The following is a 22226-nucleotide window of genomic DNA, read 5'->3' as shown; positions in this document are numbered from 1 at the left end:
CCTGAAGCAATGGACTCTCTGTGCTGCGGAACTTATTTGAAGAAGAGATGGATGAAACAGTAGCTCATATTCTGCCCTGTTTCCAAGGCAAATATGAGGCATGTAACCAAGGCACAAAGGAGAAAGTACGTATGTACACAGCGGAGGTTAGAGTCCAGTACCTGAGCGCGAACTGTGCAAGCAAAGCCCCACATAGCTTTGTCAGGAGTGTTGTGTTCACGGCCACTTCTCATTTCAAAGGAGAAGGTGACTGTATCTCCTTCCACCTTAAATTTAAGGGGGGGAAATGCACTTTAAAAACAAGACACACAGTTTTCAAGAGAGCAATGAATTTCAGAGACTTACTTTCAAAAGGACCACAGTATTACTTCACTCCTTCCCTCACCTGCTTTTTAAATTCAAATTCCATTCCCTTTCATCTGGACACCAATCTTTCAGGTGTCTCTCCTGACCACGTGGCTTTTGGGACGAGGCACGTGTGAAGTGGATCACAATTGCCCAATAGCAGGGTCAGAGTAAAGGTTAATCAAATCTTAAGCATAATTTCAACAAATTCCTCAAATTTCTATTCTTTCTGTCCTCCCCCTCTCCACGCCACCACCTTGCTTGTGCCAATAAGGAATGCGGGTGGCCATGTCGTGAAGAACAGAGAGACAGGGCCGGAAAAGCTTGCTCTGTACTGTGGAACCGACACCATGAATACGAAACGAGAGGCAGGAAAACAGAGAACAAGCTACAAGTGCTGCACTGATCTGGCTTCGGGTGCATCCGGACCAGCCCCCAGATGAGACTTGTTGTCTGTGGCTGAATTAGAGAGGGTACATGATGCCCGTGAGATGAAGGCTCCAGGAACAGACGTGGGAGAGGTTTTCACATTTAGCAGGCATTTCGGTTCATATTCGTATTCTAGGTAGATATGTTGTATACCGAGGGCCCAGATTACAAAGCATGGCTCCACTCTCATCAGTCTGAGAATGGATGATTATTTTTGCTCCAAAGGCTCAGATTCATCTGAAAACACTGATTCCACATTTTTAAACGTCAGTGGCCCTGTGGTTCTAGGATGGCCATCACAGGGGTACCCAATCTTAGAGAAGTAAGCTGGAAGAACCAGCAGCCTGTTCAAGGGACAGGGAAGGCAATGCTGTGACGATCTCAGTCCATAAGGTAACTGTGGGACAGGTGCGAAGTGGACAGGGGTCTGATGCCCTGTTAGTGAAAGGAGGGCCATTCTGAATGCAGCAGTGACTTCACAGGCCTGGCAAGGTAGCCCCACCTCAACAAAAGCCTCCGTGGCAAATTTCTTTTGGAATTCTACTTAATATACTTGGGCCCATGAGAAATATAAGTTCATTTTTCTTTTCTAGGAAGCGAATGTGACTGGATACCATACCTTCACCAAGTCTTTCGGCCAACCAGTTCCTAAGACACTACGGCTGCCATATCCCAGTGTGTTGCCTCCATACTCAGCAACCTTCCTACTGTTTGTGTTGGGCCCCGCGTATATCACCAACTTCAAAACAGAAAATATACTGTTAGACTGTAAAAGAAAAACAAAAACAACATCTACAAATAAAAAGGCTGCAGAAAGCATTTGTTTAAAATACATTTATAACCAGGCACTGGTGTCATAATATAATTAATATTTCCTGATTTTTTTTAAAGATACAACTGAGACTAGTTTGAATGCAATCGACCATTGGTATTTATAAGGCAGCTACAGAATAACAACAAATGTTACCACAATTTAATTGAGTTGGAGACCTCACATTAAAATAGTTATACTCAGATAATATATACATATTTTTAAATAGCTCTTTTAATCTTAAATAACTACATATAATTCATTAATAAGAGGTACAGTTTACTCCTTAAATCCTCCCCAAAATTAATAAAGTGAACAAATACAGGTAAAAAGGTGGTTATATCTCATAAAACAACAAAATAAAAGCAAAGCAAAGCAAAACAAAACAAAACAAAAAACCCACCCCAAAACCTCAATGAGTGAGGATTTTAAAAAATGCAACAAACTGAAAATAAGCCATATATTCTTAGAATGATGCTTCATGGAATAAAAAGAAAATGACACACATTTGAGCCAGAAAGGGGGCTGCTGCTTCTTGGGTCAGTTTTCATATATCAATACTTTTCAATAAAGGCTCTTTATTTATATCCAATTAACTGACTCTCTACCAACTTTCTAACATGCAGGAGAACCATTCAGAGGTGACCTGGCATTCAGGTCCTCTCATAGGAAGAATGGGGCCCTGGTTCCTGTAACTTCTACCCATGCAGTGAGCAGTCCTGTGCTTCCACATGTAACACTAGTGTCTCCTGCAGGTGGAGGTTACCATACATCAGAAGATGCAAATTACTGGCTTTTAATGGAGAAACAAAATGACACCTACTAAAATGGCAACCTCTTCCATTTCCATTTTAAATAGTCCTATCACTTGAATCTAGGACATGGGGCAGCAATGCCAGGAGCTATGAAGTGGTGCAGACTGATGCCAGGAGATATATTTTTTGAAAGGCCCACCAAAGACCATTTTCTAAATTCTCCTGCTTGCAGCTAAGGTGAGTTTGGGGGGCAAGTCTTAAACCCTTCCAGACACTAGCCTAAAGACAGTGGGGAAGAGGGTTCTATAATTTGCCCAGTAATGTGTTTTACCATCTCACAGTATATACAGTTAAGAAGTCCTCTATTTTTAACCTAAATATCTCCCCTGGTGGGATTTAAGCCCATTTGCCCTTACACAGTTCAGGGAAGAGAGATATAATAGACAGCTAACATCTACATAAAAACAGTCCTGTGTAAGTACAAAGCTCTCAGATAATCCCTCAGTTGTTCCTTTATGTTACATTTCACAATTTTATTCACCTTTCCTCATAAGTTCAACATAATGGTTTACAATGCCATAACTACAAGCAGAAGAAAACGCTTTGAGCCCCAAACACTTCTTTTTACTTATAATTTGGCTCAGCCACCAGGTTGGAAACTATACTTCCTCGAAATCTCTGTGGGCCCTGAGGTAACAGCAAAGAACAACTTAAACACAGACAGGTCCTAACACACCTGAAACCCTTCTCAAAGGCCACTTGCTCCCAAAAGATACATGACAAGTCCCAAGAATTAGGCAGTAAGACCTTCCTACACAAATGGACACACACATCTACAGGAATTAAAGCAGAGAGGGAAGGCAGGAGGTAAGCAGCACAGAAAGGAAAATTTCCTTTGACTTGAATCTAAACTTTGAAAGCTCACAAAAGTCAACTTTCAACATGTCATTAACACACTGTTCTTAGACCGCGGAGGTCCTGGCCTTTTGACTCCCCCAATCGCTACGCTTCAAGGCATCATCTTAGGAAAGTTCTCCTAAGATACATCTGCAGACAGAAATAAGTCAAGAATGGAGACCAGCAGCAAAGAAAAATAAGAAGCATCTAAGAAATCAGCTAAGTAGAGGTGGAAAGAATTCTGAGGTGGCCCTTGCTTACTTTGTCATAGTCGTACTGTGAAGAGCATCTGCTATCAAATCTGAGGTACAGGCAGCGAGCTCCTGGGATGTGGACAGTCTCTTTAAATTTATAGTTGTCTCGGACAGGATGGACTGTCTCCACAGTCTTGCCAGCAGCCCATGGAGCAGGAATCTTTAGACCAGTGAGAAAGCCGGGCTCCTCCTTCTCTTCCAGCACCCTAAAACCAGACAGAGACCGTGATTGAGTTCAGCACCAAGGAACGAAAAAAGCAAACATAATACAGTGAAATATAAAGGTTAAGAAATGTCACTTTAGTTTTCTACAGCACACAGTATGACAACATTGTGGCTTCTGAAGGCTTGGTATCAGTGGAGATCCAAAACATTAAAAAAAAAAATTCCTGTATTTAAGGTTCTTTCTTTTATACAATATATTTGCATTTCCCCCCTTTTTTCAAGGTGGAAACCCAAATCACACCCAAGAGAGGAACTCGCCAACTCTCATTTAAAGTTACTCAGAAAAACAAAGATGCCGTAAACCTTTAAACTGGCTACTTTCCAAATCCCACAGGACCAGCATCCTATAAAGGTTCCTTCTGTAGACATCTGAATGTCGATTGTTGAAAACTCCATGAGCCTACGCAAGTACTTTTACTGTCATTTTTATTAAAGAAAAGTGCCTCCAAGCTTCTTATCTATCGTAACTGAACTTGAATTAATCTAAATTAAATACCATTTAAAATTCAATCTCTCGGTCACATTAGCTACACTGCAAGTACTGGATAACGGCAGGTGGCTGTCGCCAACAGTACTGGACAACAAAACAAAGATACACACTTTCACCTCTGCTCAAAGCTCAGCTGGAAAGCCTACTGCTCTGGAGAAACCCGGAGTCCTTCCGTTCCGACCAGCGTTTCTAAAGACAGCGTTGGTGAGATGTGATTGGCATATAATAAACTGCACTATTAAAAGTGTGCGACTTGGTAAGTTTGAACCTGTGTGCACCCATAAAATCTCCTCCTCCTTCTTAGTAACCCGGGAGACCACCTCTCTGCTTCCTGTCCCTAGAAATCAGCTTAAATTTTCCAGAGTCTTCTATAAATAGAATCACACGTATGTACTTTTGGGGGGGGACTGGTTTCTGTCACTCAGCATAAGTAATCTAAGAGTCACCCATGTTGTTGAATACAACCATAGTTCATTCCTCTTTATTGCTGAGTAGGATTTCATTGTATGCTTATAGCACTGTGTTTATCCCTCGCCTGTCAATGGACATTTGGGGTGTTTTGCGTTTGGGACTATTCTATTTAAAGCTGTTATGAGCTTCATATACAAGTCTTTGTCAGAATCTATGCTTTCTTTTCTCTAGAAGTGAAATAGCTGGGTCATAAGGTAGGTATATGCTTAACTTTTTAAGAAACTGTCAAACTGTTTGCCAAAGTCATGATGTTTTACATGCTCATCATCAGTATTTGACAATTTGTCAATTTTGAACAAACCTCTTGATCTGTAGGAAGTTTATCCTAACCTGCTCTTATAAGACTACAAAGCAATTCTGTAACTATGTGTAAAATGCTGTCCCTGAATTCTCTTTCTTCTTTCCGTTAGATGATCCTTGCTAAAAGTCACTGCTGTAAAAGGAGCACTAGGCTTTCACCAGAAGAAAACAAGGCAGGGGTTCCTGCGAGGAAGCAGCACCGCTCACCTCTCATCAGGGAACAGCCTGCCCTTCTGGTCTGATGCACCACATGGGGAACAGCCCACCTCGGCAAAACCTGGACACTGGGTTTTAAGCAGCAAAGCCGTCTGAAACACAAAACCATCATCATGTCTTAAAGTGCTTACGTCAGTTATCTGGACGGTACCGGAGCCAAATGTAGAATTCGCACTTAAATCATCTTTTGCAATCCTAGTCTGCCCTCTGTCACTAAGAAATGCTTTGCTACTTAGACCACTTAACATCATTTAATGCTCGGATGGAACATATCATTTATATTGGTTACCAATGGCCAGCAAGGATCAGGAGATGAAATTCCATGGTAGGATCTCGGCAGCACTGTAGGTTAGCATTTTTTTACAGCTGACCAGCAATTAATACTTGCTAAAAGATTGCAGTAAGTAATTATGTCAAACAAATAAAATGTTTTCCCTTAATGTTTCAGTTTACTGTTCACACATGATATTTTTCTTCATTCCGTTGTTATTTCCCTTGGCTTCTGAGACATGGTACATTTATTCTGCCTCAGCAAATGCACACGGCTTCAGCGTGAAGCGGGCTGGCTGCAGAGCAGTTCAATTTGGCACATCAGGATCATACCTGACTGGTGTAGAGAACCAGCTGCACTAGCTGAGGCATCAGGGCATCGGCCATGGTCAGAGTCTGCAAATTTGGATGCATCAGGGAGGTCAGTAACACTGGAAGCAGGTGACCAAGCATGGTAGCCTTAGTAACTTGTTCCAGGCCTTTTAACCTACAAGAAGTTCAAGAAAAAACACTGGTGGCTTAAGCAGTTCCCCATCTGCGAAAAAGTAACTAAAATCATCTTTATCTGACAAATGCTCTTAAACTGCATTTCCTTGAACTAGTGAAGCACTTATAGCTAATAGCAATTCAATCCACAAATTTCCCATCTGCTACCACTGAGGGAGGGAACAGAAACCTCCTAATAAATTTCATCTTCAACTTATGATTTTGCAAAAAAAAAAAGGTTTACATGGTGAATTCATAGCACCTTTGAAGCACTTTATAAATGGGTCTCTAGGTAGGTAAATGGCTACTCTAGGTAGTTACCATCTGCAAAGTTTCCTTGGCTCTGGGCTGCCCTGAGTCTCTGACAGTGTCATCTTTTGCATAGCAGTTAACTGTCTGTATCACTAAATCAGTGCTTCCTCCCAAAGGTACTTATCATGAGGAACTAGGTGCACATGGTGCTAAGCTAGAGAATAATGAAGGTAGGAGACCCGAAGGTCAGAGACGATGCTGCCCCACAACCTTGCTACCCCTAGTTGATGGCTACCCCTAGTTTAGCCCAGTCACACCTAAAGCACCATTAACGAGTTTGATTACACTTGGCTTTGAAACACTTGCTCTTTCAACCTATTCTCACAAGAATCCCTGTGTATTAACTGAACATTTGATGCTCTGTCCTGAAAGATTTTGCTTTCATAAGCAAGTTCTTCTTCCTGAAGGGCAGCAGGCCACAGCTGACAATCCATTTTCTCACCTCTGCTCGCGGTCGGGTATGTCACTGTTGATGAGGGCGGTTGTGACCTGCTGTAGCATTTCCAATACTTCATCACATCCCGTCAGGATCTGGGTGGCGAGAGCCAGAATACTGACCTTTAGCTCCTAGGTAGAAAATACCATAATGTTATTTTTAAGCTTAGTGATGAACATACACTCACGATGACCACATGGAATGACGTATTTTATGAAGCATTTCCAAATTAAATAATGAGGTGGCCAGAATAAGCCCAAAGCAGTAAGTTCCGCTAGGATGGCAAGTGGCAATTTGATTTGGGAGGCCGAGGTCGGGAGTGCTGACAGAAATACGCAGTGTTTCCCGGGGAGCACACGAGTCCCCAGGAGAAAGGCATTTCTCCCATCCCCTCCAGCACAAGAGAGCTCCCGGTGGCCAGCCCGGAGACTGTCCAGGTGGAAGATTGCCTGGGCGGTATGAGGACAGCTAAAGAGAAAAACAGAACAGTGAAAGGCGCATGCAGAGGCAGTGAACAAAACGACACACACAGCATTCTGCAGCACAAGTGACCTTTTACTTAACGCTTTAAACCATTACGCTCGAAAACAGGCAAGTTAAAAATGCAATTAAAGTAGCACACTATTGAACACTAAAAATGACAGAACGTTCATGGGAGTATGAATACTAAGTAATGAAAGAAACACTAGTTAAGATCATAGACATGTTTAGTTTACAATTATATTCTATTTAAAAAAACTGAACCAAACTAACTCTTTAGGTGAAATCTGTGTTTTTTATTTTCCCCAGAAATACTAGACAATCCAGCCTATTCTGCCTTTACCAAGAGTATTTCTTTCCATAGGTTAATTTAAAATTTATAAAATGTAACCTTTCAAATAGAAAACACTGGTTTTCACTGATGGAATTTCCTGGGGTCTTTTTCTTCTTTTTGGGGGGCGGTATTATTAAGAGAAAGGGAATGCTGAACTGACCAGATGAGGTAAATCATCGTTAGCACCGTCATGACCACCTGAGCTGTCACCTGCTGACTGCACACCTGGCGGCAGCTCAGTGCCAGGCATCCCACATGCCTCGTCTCTAATGCTCACTGCAACCTTACAACAGAGATGTTATGGTCCCTTTTCACTGATTAGGAAACTAAGGCACAAGAAGGTAATAAACAGCATCCACAATTTCAGTGATTTATTCCCGAATTTCTGCCTATTTAAAAACTCATTATATAGTGAGATAAACTTATATATATGAACTAGCACGTGTATGATTTACATAGTATATATGCACCAAGGAGTAAGAAAAGGGCAAACTGTAGTGAATTTTATCTTCAACTATGGCCTCCTTGGTTAATTTTTCAGTGTGTTTTGGTCAACATCTTAGGGAAGCCACCTTTCATCATTTATCTGATTCTCCCACAAAGGTGAGATTCTGAAGGACACAGCAAACACAGCTTTAACCACCTGTCAACACTGCAATAAACAATGCTGTAAAAATCGCTGGATTGCTACAAATTGCCATGTGGGAACAAATTACTGAGTTTACACAGAAGCTAACTTAAAAATAATTACTTAAAATGAAATGAACTATAGGATTAGAAATTATTCAATATAAAGATTGTGAGGAAATTATCTTTTAAAAGTTATTTGAATTAAGAGAATATAATAAACCAGCCAAAATGTCAAAGTTGTTTAAATTGTTATGCTCCTGGAATTATTTATATATTTCTATATAAATAAAACTCTCAGGTGCATATGAGATCACTTGTAAGAGCCATATTTTATAGTTCTTAAAAAAAGATAAAAATAAACAAAGGCATGAAAAGACTGACAGGAGCACATGGATGACACATTATGAGAGTGTCACAAATATGGTAACCACTGTGCAATGACATAAAACTCTATGAAATGAGTGGCCTAATAATACCTCCCACAAAAATATAAGCCACATGGTGAATTCCGACATCATAATACATAGAGATTTAGCCAGTTAAGCTGTGCTTTACACCCTGGGTAGAAAGCATCGTTAGAATAAAGCTTGGTGTTTACCTGTACCTTCAATGTCTCTCCCTGCAAGGAGTTGTCACTGTCATCATTCTCATCAGGTTTAATCAAAATAGTGTTACTGAGAAGGTGGTTCTGAACTGCCATCAGATAGCGCAGGCAGGAGGATGCGGCCTTCAATACAAATAAGGGCATTTAATGATCTAGATCCTACTGAAAGAAGGGATCATGTGATCCTCATGTTTTTAAAACAAAAGAGAAAGTACAGAAGACAAATTAAGTTAGTTTCTCAGGTGATTTATTTCCACTTGGCTTCTGATACAGAATCTGACACATTTACCATGACTTTCTGCCTTCTGCTGCATAATTCTCACTAATCACTCAGATTCTTGAATTTTTGCCTCTTATTGTCTTCCCCACCCTCCTTCCCCTCACATGTATCTCCATTAGAGAAGACTCTACCAAAACCCTTAAAAGAATCTTTGGTTCTTATCAGTCTCTTTAAAACACTGATGGTTTAGAAAACAATGTTAAATTTCAAATTAACAGGGGAAGCAATCCTCACCAATTTATAAACAAAACAAAAACATCCAAATTCTGTCAAACAATTTATTGCAACAAGACATTTAAAGCAGGAGTCGTCGTCATCTTTGGAGAAAGTATTTCAAGTGCATCTGTCTAGTTCTACATCTCTAGGACAAGCACAGTCATCCATGGACCTCCATAATTATGTCTACCCTGTAGAGCGTGTGTGTGCATGTGTATAAACACACACCTCAACAGAGTAAAATGAAAACAGAAACACTGGATTCAATTTTACTTTCATTACACACATTTTTACTGAGATCTGGTCAAGATGGCGGAGTAGGTGGACACTGCACTCACCTCTCCCTATGAAATCAAAATTACAACTAAATTATAGAACGATCAACCTGGATAAATACATTTTTACTTACAGGCACAGTTGAAAGGAGTTTTTGAAAATCATCTTTAGAGACAGTTTGGCACTTGGTGATTAAGATACAGGATTCACGTACAACAATCTTCAGAATGTAGTGTAAAAGTTCATCATTTAGTCTTTAAATGCAGGAAAAATGTAACAGTAAGATACTGATTGTTTAGTAATAAAAGGATACATTTTATACAATTGGTATAAGATGATACATAGTTAATTGGTTCTGGAAGCAAATCATCTTAGTAATGATGATAACAACTGGATATATTACCTAAATCAAACTTATAGAAACAAAATGGTACCCAAGCACCTAGTCCAAGTATTTTATAAACAGCAAAGAAAACCAACACCTTTCTCCCCTCACCAGCTCCAGCTACACTTTCACCCTCACAAGCCAGCAATTCCGATGACGCCCCCCCATCAAGATTTCTTAAATAAGTTCCATCTGTTATTTCTGCTAAGTACCCTTTCCCCAGGCCCAAGTTACTTCACTGATAAAACTGAAACCTGCTAAACGGCAGCTGCTGGATTTCAATTGATCCACAGTTTAAACTTAACATACTGCCCGGCCAGGCGTGGCTCAGCAGTTGAGCATCGACCTAGGATCCAGGAGATGGCGGTTCGACCCCCAGTCAGAGGCGTGCAGGAGGCAGACAGTCAGTAATGATTCTCTCATCAATGATGTTTCTATCTCACACTCTCTCTCCCTTCCTCTCTCTAAAATAAAGATACTTAAAAAATAAATAAAATAAATAAATTTAACATACTAACTATGTAAGATATTACAGGAGACTGAAATGGATCACCCTTAAATGTAAATCAATTACTGAGAAAAACACAGAGGAGGAGGAAGCAGTGATGAAGACAACGGGTGTCACCTGTAATGATCGTCGTCCTCACTGCCAAATCGGTTGTTTTGAAGCTGCTCAGCTAAATTGGTTAGGATCACATCCCGAAGCTGGGCCAGGCCACTGTTTCTCTCTCCTAACACAGAACAAAGCTCCGTAAGTACCTCTGGTAATTACACTTAGAAAAGGGATGCTATTTTAAAAAGTTTGTCGATAATCTAGCACCCGGCACCTGTACCTACCTTACACAAACAACAGAAGCAAGAACACCTCACAATCAATCTGACTTTTTTAACTAGCGCATCCGTATTTCAGTGGAGTGACCCCGATATATCATAAAGTGTGATTTCTAACTCCTTGTATTAATGTTGCTTATAAACGCAGTGTCTCTGACATGGTGAATTTTGTTTAGTCAACTTAAAGTTGCACTTTAATGTGTAGAAAAAACTGGCTTAGAAATCCCCAAGAAGTCATTGTCTTTAATGTTCATTAAACATCTACATCAGGCACATTAGGCTAAGCAGTGGGGAGAGGTTTATAGAGTTTGAATATATATAAAACATGGTTTCTGCTTCTGATGCGGTTGAAGTGTTGGCATATGTGCAGATATGTTTTAAAAATTAGTACTAATAGATATGAAGGAAAAAAAATCTATTATCTTAATATCCAGTTGTCTCCTTACAGACAAAAAAAAGATGCCAGTGCAAGGGTAACCAAAGGGTAATTCTCACCTTCTGTTAAGACCAGCTTAAGTAGGTTATTGATTTCCATTTCACCTGGGTACAAGATATTTAAACCAGAGCTGAAATGACAGAAAGGCCAAAACTCTTTTAGACAACCGTTCTAGAAAACCCAAACTCTATGTACATTTTTATTTTTATTAAAGATGCCAGTTCGGTTACATATAACTCTGAGGGAAGTTTCATCACGAAAGGGGAGCTGAGCCTAAATTCACTGTTGTGACAGTCTGCTCGTGGTTTCCCTGTCCTCCTATCTGTGAGTTACCAAAATGATAACTTCTCTGAGGCCAGATGCAGAACCGGTTAAAGAGAACTGAGCTATAAAAAAATCAATGTAGTCAAGTCCACTATATGTGCAGTTTATGCCAAAAAAACATTTGAGAAGGGGACTTTCTAATTCGCAGCTTTTCCAAAAGGGCAGAAAGAACAGTACTGCAAATAGCACCAGAATTTTTACTTTTTCACAAGATTTAACATGCAATAAAGTACAGATATTTAAAGTGCATAATTTGGTCAGTTTTAACCTATGTATATACCCATGAAAGCATCACCACCATCAAGACAGTGAACATATCCATCATCCCCAGGAGTTGCCTCATGACACTAGATTTTAATTTTTGCCTTCATGGTTTCAACAGAAAGAGACCCAAAGCATAACCTATCGTGGAAGGAAAAAAACTACCCTCCCTCGCTCACCCCTGTCATGTGGTGCTTCCAGACCAAGCACTCCGTTCTCTCTTGGTCACTCAATTATACTTGGTCATAATAAGGCTACATTCCCAAGTAAAAGCTCACTGCACTAAATATATATATTAAACGACAACAAAAAATGGTCCATAAATTATGAAGGTTAACGTTGTTGAGCATTTACTTTGTGTCAGGCCTTATCTTATTAAAATCTCACAAACCTATAAAGTGGGTGCTGTTTTTATGCCCATTTTATAGCTGAGGAAACTGAAGACTCGAGGTCATAGCTCGTAAATGGCAAAGACTAGAACCAAAGTCAAAGCCGGCTTCTTAACCACTTTGCCACACTCTCTCTCAAATGAGATACATATCTGCTTAAAGGGTTTTCTTGTCTTTTGTTTTTTTAAAATCCGATGAGGACGTGGGACCACAAGCCTCTGTGCAGCTGAGTTATCCTCTGTGCACGAGGTCCTGATGGACAGGGTGGGGTAAGACGTCTATGCTACTGGCTGGCAGGGAAGGTCACGGTGCAGCGCAGGGGAAGCATTTTGAAGAGAGCACTATGAAAGTTATCTGATTACCTGATGGCGAGGCAGACTTCCTTCTGAATTTCAGGGCAAATTTGATCTCTTGGTGCCATCAACAGCTGCCAAAGAAGCAATCCCGACCGTCGAATGATGTCTCGATTCCTTTCAGTTTGTGGGCTGAAGAAAAATTTAAATACCACCTACAGAAACATAAAGGGCATATCTAAAAATGCTCATTCTCCTGGGGATAAAATTATGCCTCTGAAGAAAGTACACGTAGATATTCTTATGAATAGATTTTTTTAAAAAATACAATCTTTTTTTAAAAAATATATTTTTATTGATTTCAGAGAGAGGAAGGGAGAAGGGGAGAGGGAGAGATAGAAACATCAACGATGAGAGAGTCATTGATCGGCTGCCTCCTGCACGTCCCCGACTGGGGATCAAGCCCGCAACCCGGGCATGTGCCCTGACCGGGAATCGAACCGCCATCTCCTGGACCCTAGGTCAGTGCTCAGCCACTGAGCCACGCCAGGCCAGACCTTATGAATAGATTTTTAACCACAATCTCTTCTATTGTGTAATCGTCTAATTACAGTAAATACTTCACTTGTAGTAATGACAATGAACTACGCACAGCAACAGCCCAGTAACCACTGCGTGATGAGTGTGACGGTAACTAACTATAGGGTTAGGGTGCAGGAAGACGCAAAACAGGAAACTTATCAAATTTTCTTCTGGCAGAAATTAGCTGGCTGAAGCCAAGGTTTGCGTTTCTTTTTCCTCCATTATCTTATTTAACACTTACTTACCTGAAAGACCACAAGAATGCAGCGTATGATACAGGTGTCCCCGTTAACCATGGCCTTCTCCATAATGTCACAAATGCTGCTGAGATGGTGTGCTTCGATCGGATGCTGCTTGCCCAGGACACTTGTGATGGGCAGGTTTGGGTTGGTAGCAAGAAGATTGAGTTGGTGTATGCACATCGCACCAACATGGTGCAGTAACTGGTTTATAACCTCACTTGTGGTTATAGCCTCTTCTAGAAAACAAAAAGGAAACTCAGTGAGGAAAGACATCTCCAGGGGCAGTCCTCAAGGAGCAGTCTTTTGACTTGCAAAAGGTGCACACACACACATTAGGAGAGAGTATCTTGGCTGCAGTCTCTTCTGATATTGCTGGAGAACCCTTCTCCCTGCCACAGAGTCCAGGGGTGAAAACACCTGGGAATTTCAATTTTTTTAGAGCATAACTAGCTACCACCATGGAGCACTTTCTATGTGCTTGGCTATCAGCTCAGTGCTTTGCATGCATCATCTCATACAACATCATTATAAACTTAGGCTATCTTAGCCTGTTTTGTAGAGTAAATCAAGAGTCAGAGAGGTTAAATAACTCACCCTAGGTCACACAGCTACTGAGTGGTAAAGCTGGGATTTGAATTCAAGCCATCTCAGCTCAGAGCCCATTCCGGCAGTCAGTCTAGTAAAACCTCTCCATCTTCTATGGCTTCTCTATAGTAGAACCCACCACCCCTCGCTGGTCCAGAACTATCTCCTCCCACAACACCCCAACATTTTTATCTCATTTAGTCACCACAGCCTAAACAGCCATTAGTCCAACATTGTGAGTGATGACAAGCATCCTCTTATATAATAACAAATGCCTCAGGGATAGTTATAGGAATTCAGGGAATGGAAGTGAAAATTTAAATAGGCAAAGTACAAAAAAAAGATTGCTTTTTTCCCTTAAGACAGCTGAAATGAACTGGCTAAAAAGAACAGGAAAGCAGGAAATCTTGGAGAGGCAGGCCTGGGTGGGGGACCCTCACAGCTGCGAAACGATTGGGGGCGCTCAGAACTATTAGAAAAGGACTCAGGGAGACCCAAGGGAAGGCAAACTTGGCCAAAATGGAACTTTTTGGTTGCATGTTAATCCTAGGGCCCCTCTTGGCCCCGCTAATTCTGTGTCTTTTGCATCCCTGATCTTACAAATGAATTCAGGTTCATGTTATTCGTCCTGACTGACAGTGTTGCTGGGCATGAGTTTTTTCCATGCTCTGCTCCAAATCAAGTCAGCCCCTCCAGCGACAAATATGCTGGTCTACACAATCTGCCCCAACCTGGTGGGATTGCTGCAATGACCGAGCTGGGTGGGAGACAGGAGCATCCCCAACTAAGAACAACACAGACTCCCACTGTTCCAACCCAACGTTCAGTGGTTTTATGAACACCCACTTCTCAATTTGGTGCCTGCCTTTGGTCAATTTCCAGAGCCTAGAAATACTTGTTTTTGATGCTTTGTCAGTTTTATCATTGCTTTATGGGGAGAGACTTTGCCAAGCTACTCGCTCCTCCATACCACTAGGACTGACTGATGCCATGAAATTTTAAGTACATTTTAACTTATTGTCACATGCTCTATTTGTTTATATGCTTATTTCCTTAATCGTTAACTAATCAGACAGCAAGGATTTTAGGTTTCTAAGTTCAAAGAGGGAAGGCTGTTGACCCGTTGTGTTGCTTGGGCCATGTTCTCACTCACGCTGCTGTCCTCTGATATTTCATGGGGTAAATCTTTTCTGGAAGGCTGAGTGCAACTCACCTCTGGGCTCGGTGATGATGTGGCTGACTCCGAGTCTCTGGCAGACATAATGGAAGGCCTGATTCCCAGGATTACACCACTGATCGATATAGTCATTCGAGCAGGTCCACAGCATGTTGTTCACTGTATCGTAACAGGCACCTGCAAAAAAAGCAGACTCCATTCAACTGTCATGTCATCACTTGCCCATATACATAGTTCTCATAAACACTGCTAACAAATGGAAAGGCACGGATTCTCCCCAATGTTGACAATCCACATCCTACTCCCACATATTAATTGGCAAAACAGACCAAGGCTCAGCCAAAAGGCAGGATTCAATTTCTGCTTTGCTTAACTCCTATGTGAGAATGGAACGAGTCTCGTGGAAGAGATGGTTCTCAGTAACTGACTTATATGTGACCTTTCTAATTCCAAAAAGGATCTCAGTGGCTTACATTAAAATCCAGGTACAACAGGACTAATTAACATAACACCCAATAAAAGCCTTAGTAACTGAGCCCAAAACTTAAGATATGAGTTTACTAGGAGCCAAGGCAAAGAGAAAAATATTACATAATGCTCACTTTCTAAAAATAAAATGCATACCAATTCCTCACAGGAAATTAATCTTTCAATTGCATGAACTTTAAAGAATTTGCTATAGGCATCATTACACAACCTACTGGACAGTATCTTCACTAGTTATGCAGAGGTTTCACATGACAGTTTCTTATATTAACCCTCAAAATTAAACAGTAGCATATCAAATTTTTCTTTTAAGGAAACCAGAATACCACAGGGAATTGGCAAGATTTTTTGAGAGAAACTGCTAAAACTGAATTTTCCAAGGAAATGTGGGCATTTCTTTCTTACCCAATCCTGGCACAAGAGCACCACGCCCCAGCGAGCTTCCAGCAGCATCTATGAGATCAGCCCGACTTGTGAATTGACCATCCGAAATATTATACACCAAGCTGGAGGCTAGGACTTCAGAAACAAAGACTAAGCTGTTTAATAAGCCTTAAAGTGATGGTCAATCTACTTTCAAAGTTTAAACTTAACAAGACTTTCATAAAAATCACACCTTTTTTGTTGTCTATTGATGGTGACAATGAGTAAACAGAATACACACATAAGACACAAAAAGAAAACTGTCAAACAATATCTTTCCAAATAGTGAAACATATTTTTGAAAGTGGGTTTTAAATGGCAACTTTTGCATAAAGGTTTTTTCAATACAGGTTATCAAAAGGGTAGTTGCAAAAGGAGGTATGATCATTCACATCACAAGGTCATTTACAAGAAATACTTTATATATAGTCAGTGCTCAGTAAAGGTTAATGGACACAAACACAGCTCCAATGCTGTCCTTCCAGGCAATGACTCTAAAATGTGGAGATGCTTCGGCCTTTTCTCTTAACACAGGATAGTGTAGTGGTGACAAGCATGGGCTCTAGGTGTCTGGGTCTGAAATCCGCTCTACCACTGCTGTGTGACCCTGGGAAATTTGCTGAACCTCTCAGTACCAACCTCATACAGTTCTTATGAAGAATAGGTAAGTTAAAATACGTCCAGGGTCTATACCAGCTCCTATGCGCAGCTCCAATGTATTGGTACTATTTTCTCCCCCACTTTCAAACATCAAATCCGAGCCCTGTGTCACTTGAGCTTGTTTTTCTTGTTTCATCACCCTAAAAAATCCAGATCCTCATCACGCCTGACGCAAGCTATAATCTCAACTGTGCCCTTTGTTTCTGTTCTATTTTCTACTGTTCCATCCTGCACAGCAACAAAATGCTCTTCCCCAAATCTCTCTTTCATTGTGTTTACCATGCATATGCCTTTTCCCCCACTTGGCCACTTATATGAGTAATATCCGTTTTCATGACTTAAACTCAAGACCTCATTTAGTCTCTCCCTCCTCCCCCTCCACAATCACCCTTTATTTCTGATTCTGCAGCACTGATACCTGCCCCCCTGGTCCAGGCAGTGATACTGCACCGTGTATCATTCTCTAGTTATCTCACACAACTGCATCACCTCGCCCACCGGACTGCGAGCTTCTCAAGGCCAGCACCAACCACTTCTCCTACCTTCTGAGTAGCCCCCACAGTGACCAACGTGGAACAGGCCACAGAAGGAACTTCAGCATTTATTGATTTGTTGGTCTAAAATAGAATCACTGTATAAGCTATATCCTAGTGAAAAAAACAGCACTGTGAAGGCCTCCTTTAATCAAATGGGGCCAATTTCAGTTGAGAGAAAAAGCCATACCAAGGAAACTAAAAAAGAATTTCATAAGACTAATAGTCAATAAAAAGACAAATAACCCAATTTAAAAATGGCCAAAGGACTTGAATAGGTATTTCTCCAAAGAAGATATACAAATGAAATGGCCAATAAGCACAAGAAAAGATGTTCAACATCGTTAGTCATTAGGGAAATGCAAAGCAAAACCACAATGAGATACCAACCCACGAGGATGGCTGTAATAATAAAAAAAGGAAAGTTATAAATGTCGGTAAGGACGTAGAAGAACTGGAGCCATGATGAGAACGGAAAACAGTGTAGCCCCCTTGGGAAACAGTTTGGCAGTCCCTCCGAAGGGCAGCCATATAGTTACCGTATGACCCAGAACTCAACTCCAACTCAGCCCAAGAGAAACAAAAACACGTCCACACAGAAACATGTACATGAATGTTAGCATTGCTCAAAATAGCCAAAAAGTAGAAACAACCCAAATGTCAGCAAAGTTGGAGACAAATCGAGAGAAGTGTCAAAAATAAAATTCGCTTACTTTTTAAAGATGACAAACCACTTGTTCCACCAAAAAGTGAGCGGGTGGCAGAGCTGCCTGAGCCCCCTGGAGGTGGGACCAGCATCACTAAGTATGTGCCACAGGTATAGATGGGCGTCTTTCGAAGCATTTTTAGAGGTAACCCACAGCTGGTATTTGCTGATGAAAGGAATGGAAACGGTGAGTAGAAATACTGGACACACATTAACCTGGTTACCAAAACAGATCAGAGGGTAATGGAGGGCCCCAAAGCCATACAAGGGTACACCCAGATTTAGAAAGCAGAGCAAGAAGTAACAAGCTAAGGAAAAAATAATGATCGTCTGCCTAGCTTGGCCTCAAACCTCCTAATACAACAGAGACCTGTAGAAATAAAATGTATCTTTCTTAAATTCTAATACAAACTAGTAAGTATTTAATTTGATAGTCTCATAATGAATTAATCGCAAATATTTTCTCTTCCCAACATTTCAATACATAAAAGGATTAGAGTATAAATGGCATTAAATTCATTAAACATATGAACCCAGATCCCTTTTCCTAGCCTTTTCTTTACTACAGTTGATGATTTGATATAAAGTCACGTAGTTGGCATGTCATCTACAAACTCTTCAAGAATAACAGGGGTGTTTCATGCACATCACTAACCGAAAGAAGCCCATCTGAAAAGTCAACATATGTCTGAATCCAACTATATGACATTTTGGAAAAGGAAAAATTATGAAGACAACTAATAAAATCAGTGGTGGCCAGGGGTTGGGGAGGGGAGGGATGAATAAGTAGGCAGAGAACAAAGGATTTTGAGGGCAGTGACGCTCTGCACAGCACCATAATGATGGATACACGTCTTCATGCATTTGTCCAAACACAAAGAATGTAACCTAAGGTAAGTGATGGTCTTTGGGTGATGATCCATTCACGCAGGTTCATCAGTTGTAACAAATATGCCATCTGGTGCAGGATGGGGGGCTAGGCACGTGCCAGGGCAGGTGGTCCATGGGAAATATCAGCACCTTCCTCTCAAGTTTGCTGTCAACCTAAAAATGCTCTAAAAACTCGTCTTAAATTATAGATACCTAGCTGAATGGAGCAACACAAGCTAACAGGTGGGGAGCGAAGGGCAGCATACCTGCCTGGTCCTCTTTCAGTGTGTTGGAGATGGTGGAGCCAGTGAGGGCGGCCAGCGTGGCAGACGGCGAAGCTCTGTAGCGGGACAGTCTGCTCAGGAGCATCTCATTAATGCTTTTCGCAGACTCGCCCTCTTTTCTCATTAGAATTGTGCGCTCCTGAAGCGGACTGGCTACATACACACCATTTTCAACCTAACATTGAAAGAAAAAGAGGTCCTTAAGTGATACCTGTTTCTGTATGGTTAGCAAATTTCTGAGAATTGCATTATCGTGATCTGGTTGCTCAAAACCATTTCCCAAAACAACCTGGGTAGGGTAAAACCTTAAAACTTACGCGCTCCATAGAAACTACTGAGAACTAAAGAAAGGCCATGCTAAGTTTGAGAGCTTTCATTTTTCATAATAGCCCCATTTCTAAAAGTAATGAGCCGAGTTTAATAAATTCTACGAAAGGTCGTTGATTAAAATTCCTTATATTGAATTCCACAGGCAGTTCTCACTAATTACAAGCATCTGAGAGGGACAAGTACGATGAGAGGGAAACAAATCAGTTTTTGATTTACTATTAATATTAAGTACAACTATGAGGATAATGTCTTCTTGAAATCCAATTAGTGGCTAAAGCCCAAGCTCTGTATTAACAGCCGTTCACATTAGCCCCAGCTGCTTGGGTGCTGGCAGAGCTGTCCTAGAAAAAGGCAGACTTTGTCTGCTAAAAACATATGCCAGCGCCAACTGGATCCTTGCTGGTGCTCGGCAGGTCCTCACTCATCACTTGATTATCCCCAGCAAAGTCCCTGGAGTGGTGATTTCAAAATTCCTTTACCAATTTTGAGCTTGACTTTAAGCAGACCTCTTGGCTGTCTCTACTGCTAGAAAGATCCAGACCACTTACTGTAAGCTGCTCACACTCATCTCTCTTCCAACTCAAGGATCTTTGTATTTAGTCTCATTTTCCTCCCTTTCCTCTTAATTCACTTTGCCTCGTGTTATTTAAGGTTAAGTCTTCCACTTCTGCCTCCTCTCTAACTGTTCCCTTAATTAACTCCGTCTGCTCCCTCATCGCCAGTGTCTCCCTATTAGTGCTCCTTGGTTTCAAATATTCACAGGTCTGAGATCTTACACACATGCCTGGTGGCCCGTGGAAATACCACCCCTTTTCTCCACTTCCATTTGCTGTCAAATGTCTCACATATATCTCATGCAGCCTCTGCATCCCACCTCCCTTTCAGACCTGGGCTCCTGGATCTGGCTGGAAGCTCAGAAAAGGTGGTCAGGACTGGCCTGCAGCTGTGGGGTACAGAGATAAGAGGGAATAGGAGTACAAAACGGTGAGGCTTATAAGAAGCAAATAAAAAGCAAAGGAGGAGTCCAAAGCGAAAGGTTGGTAACAGAAGAGGCAAGAGAAAGAAAGAAAATTCAGGAGCACAGCCAGGAAAGAGCTGTACAGAGTAGCACCTACTATGTGCTGGGCATTGTTCTAGGGGCCAGGGACACAGCAGCCAACAAAAGAGACCAAAATCCCTACCCTCCTGGAGCTGACAATCTAGGCAAGGGAGACAGTGAAAAAATAAGCAAATAAATGGGTAATAATAAGAGCCATGAAGAAAAATTAAGCAGGGCAAAAGAGGTAAAAAGAGACAGGATTTTATTTTATATAAAATAGTTTATACAGAATGGTACGAAAGGTCTTTCTGATAAGGTGATATTTGAGCAGAGACCTAAAAAAGTGAGAGAACAAGCCACGTGGTTATCTGTAGGACAATGTCCCCACACAAGGTCCCCAGATGGGACACTGGGGGTTTTTAGGTATCAGCAAGGAGGCCGGCTACGGCTAGGGTGGCATGAGAGGGAGGAGTGTGGTAGGTGCGGAGAGTGGTAGGTGAAGAGTGGGCCCAAATCATGAAGTACCTTTACAGAGGTAGTAAGATTTGAGATATACTTTGAAGATAGAGCAGGCAGCATCTGCTGACTAGACACAGAATTTGGGAAGGAAAAAAGGAATTGAGAGTGACACCAAAGGCCAGCACTGCAAGGTCACAGACGCCATTAACTGAAATGGGAAAGCCTGCGGGAGGGGCAGGAAAAGTCTCATATTCTGTGCATATACAAATAAACACTCATGTCGATATGCATCTAGAGTTCCCGGGACAGGCTTTGGCTAAGATGCAAATGTGAGCATCATCAGTATACAGAGGTGTTTAAAGCTGTAAGATAGAATGAGATCAATGAGGGAGTTCGAGGAGATAGAAGGGGCCCTGAAAGAGGTCCTGGCACATGTGGCTGCTGAGAAGTAGGGTAGGAACAAATAGTGACAGAAGTCCCATGGGGTGTCCCACAGGACAAGTGAGAACAGGTTCAAGAACGTGGGAGGGCTAAACCAGGTTAAATACTCCTAACAGGTCAAATAAAGTGAAAAGCTGACCTCGACTCTGGCAATGAGGAACCCCCTGCGAACTTGGGAAGAGCTGTTTTGGTGATAAGGGTAAAGGCTGACTAAAGTGGGTTCAAGAGAGAACAGAATGGAAAGAACATAAAAACAGTAAGGATAAACTCTTTGAAGAGTATTGCTGTGAAGGGAAGCCAAGAATAGGGTAGTGGAGGCGGGTATGGGTCAAGGGACTTGTTTCTTAAAGACAGGATATCCTCTAATGTATTTGTATGCTGCAGGGAATGATCCATTGAGGGAGGGAAGCTGCTAACACAAGACAACTGCAGAAAGAATCAGCCTCCCTGCCCCAACTTTCAATACACAGCGGGTAGCAAATACAGCCTAGCTTTTTGTCCTAAACAGTGTAAATCAATCTACTTCAGTCTGTGCAGATCGGCCTCATACTTTTTAATGGCTACACAGTGTTCCACGGTGTGAAAGCACCATAGGCAGTAAGCCAGATAGCTATGTTTAGCTTCCCAAGTCAGCATTTTAGAAACGGCTAAACTAGTGGTGCTTAAAATTTTTTATTTAATGAGGAAAAATTTAAAACATATGCAAAAATAGAGTAGTATGATGAACCTGCATAGACCCATCATGCAGATTCAACTACAATCCAGACAGTTCCACACCTGTTTAACCTATCCGCCCTTTTTTGTCACTCACACATCTTAGAGCATATCCCAGACACCACATAATTCCACTTCTGAATACTTCACTATACATCTCTCAAAATATGGACATTTTCTTATAGAACCACAATGCCATTATTATACTTTAAAAATAAATCAAGAATAACCTCTTGGTTTCATCAAATTCCAAACTGTC

At 41.3% G+C, this 22226-nt stretch overlaps 1 protein-coding gene across 4 annotated transcripts in view; it reads right to left on the bottom strand.

Moving 5' to 3' along the window:
* Positions 1-22226, bottom strand: part of HECTD4 (HECT domain E3 ubiquitin protein ligase 4) — a 120861-nt gene that overhangs the window by 57427 nt on the left and 41208 nt on the right. For 2 of the 4 annotated variants that reach the window (XM_081123446.1, XM_081123447.1), the window contains exons 8-23: positions 18967-19159; positions 17838-17996; positions 15914-16027; positions 15059-15199; positions 13264-13496; positions 12506-12651; positions 11229-11299; positions 10528-10633; positions 9651-9771; positions 8740-8868; positions 6704-6828; positions 5797-5950; positions 5185-5285; positions 3499-3697; positions 1394-1540; positions 162-266 (exon numbers count right to left, since the gene is read on the bottom strand). In XM_081123446.1, the coding sequence (XP_080979572.1) occupies positions 162-266; positions 1394-1540; positions 3499-3697; positions 5185-5285; positions 5797-5950; positions 6704-6828; positions 8740-8868; positions 9651-9771; positions 10528-10633; positions 11229-11299; positions 12506-12651; positions 13264-13496; positions 15059-15199; positions 15914-16027; positions 17838-17996; positions 18967-19159 (2244 nt within the window). The remainder of the gene's footprint in view (positions 1-161; positions 267-1393; positions 1541-3498; positions 3698-5184; positions 5286-5796; positions 5951-6703; positions 6829-8739; positions 8869-9650; positions 9772-10527; positions 10634-11228; positions 11300-12505; positions 12652-13263; positions 13497-15058; positions 15200-15913; positions 16028-17837; positions 17997-18966; positions 19160-22226) is intronic. The other 2 variants (XM_081123448.1, XM_081123449.1) reach the window with 2 other exon arrangements.

Source organism: Miniopterus schreibersii (assembly GCF_964146895.1).
Source record: "Miniopterus schreibersii genome assembly, chromosome: 20".
NCBI lineage: Eukaryota > Metazoa > Chordata > Mammalia > Chiroptera > Miniopteridae > Miniopterus > Miniopterus schreibersii.
Note: the sequence above shows the minus strand (reverse complement) of the source record. Positions and strands in the feature narration are given on the sequence as shown.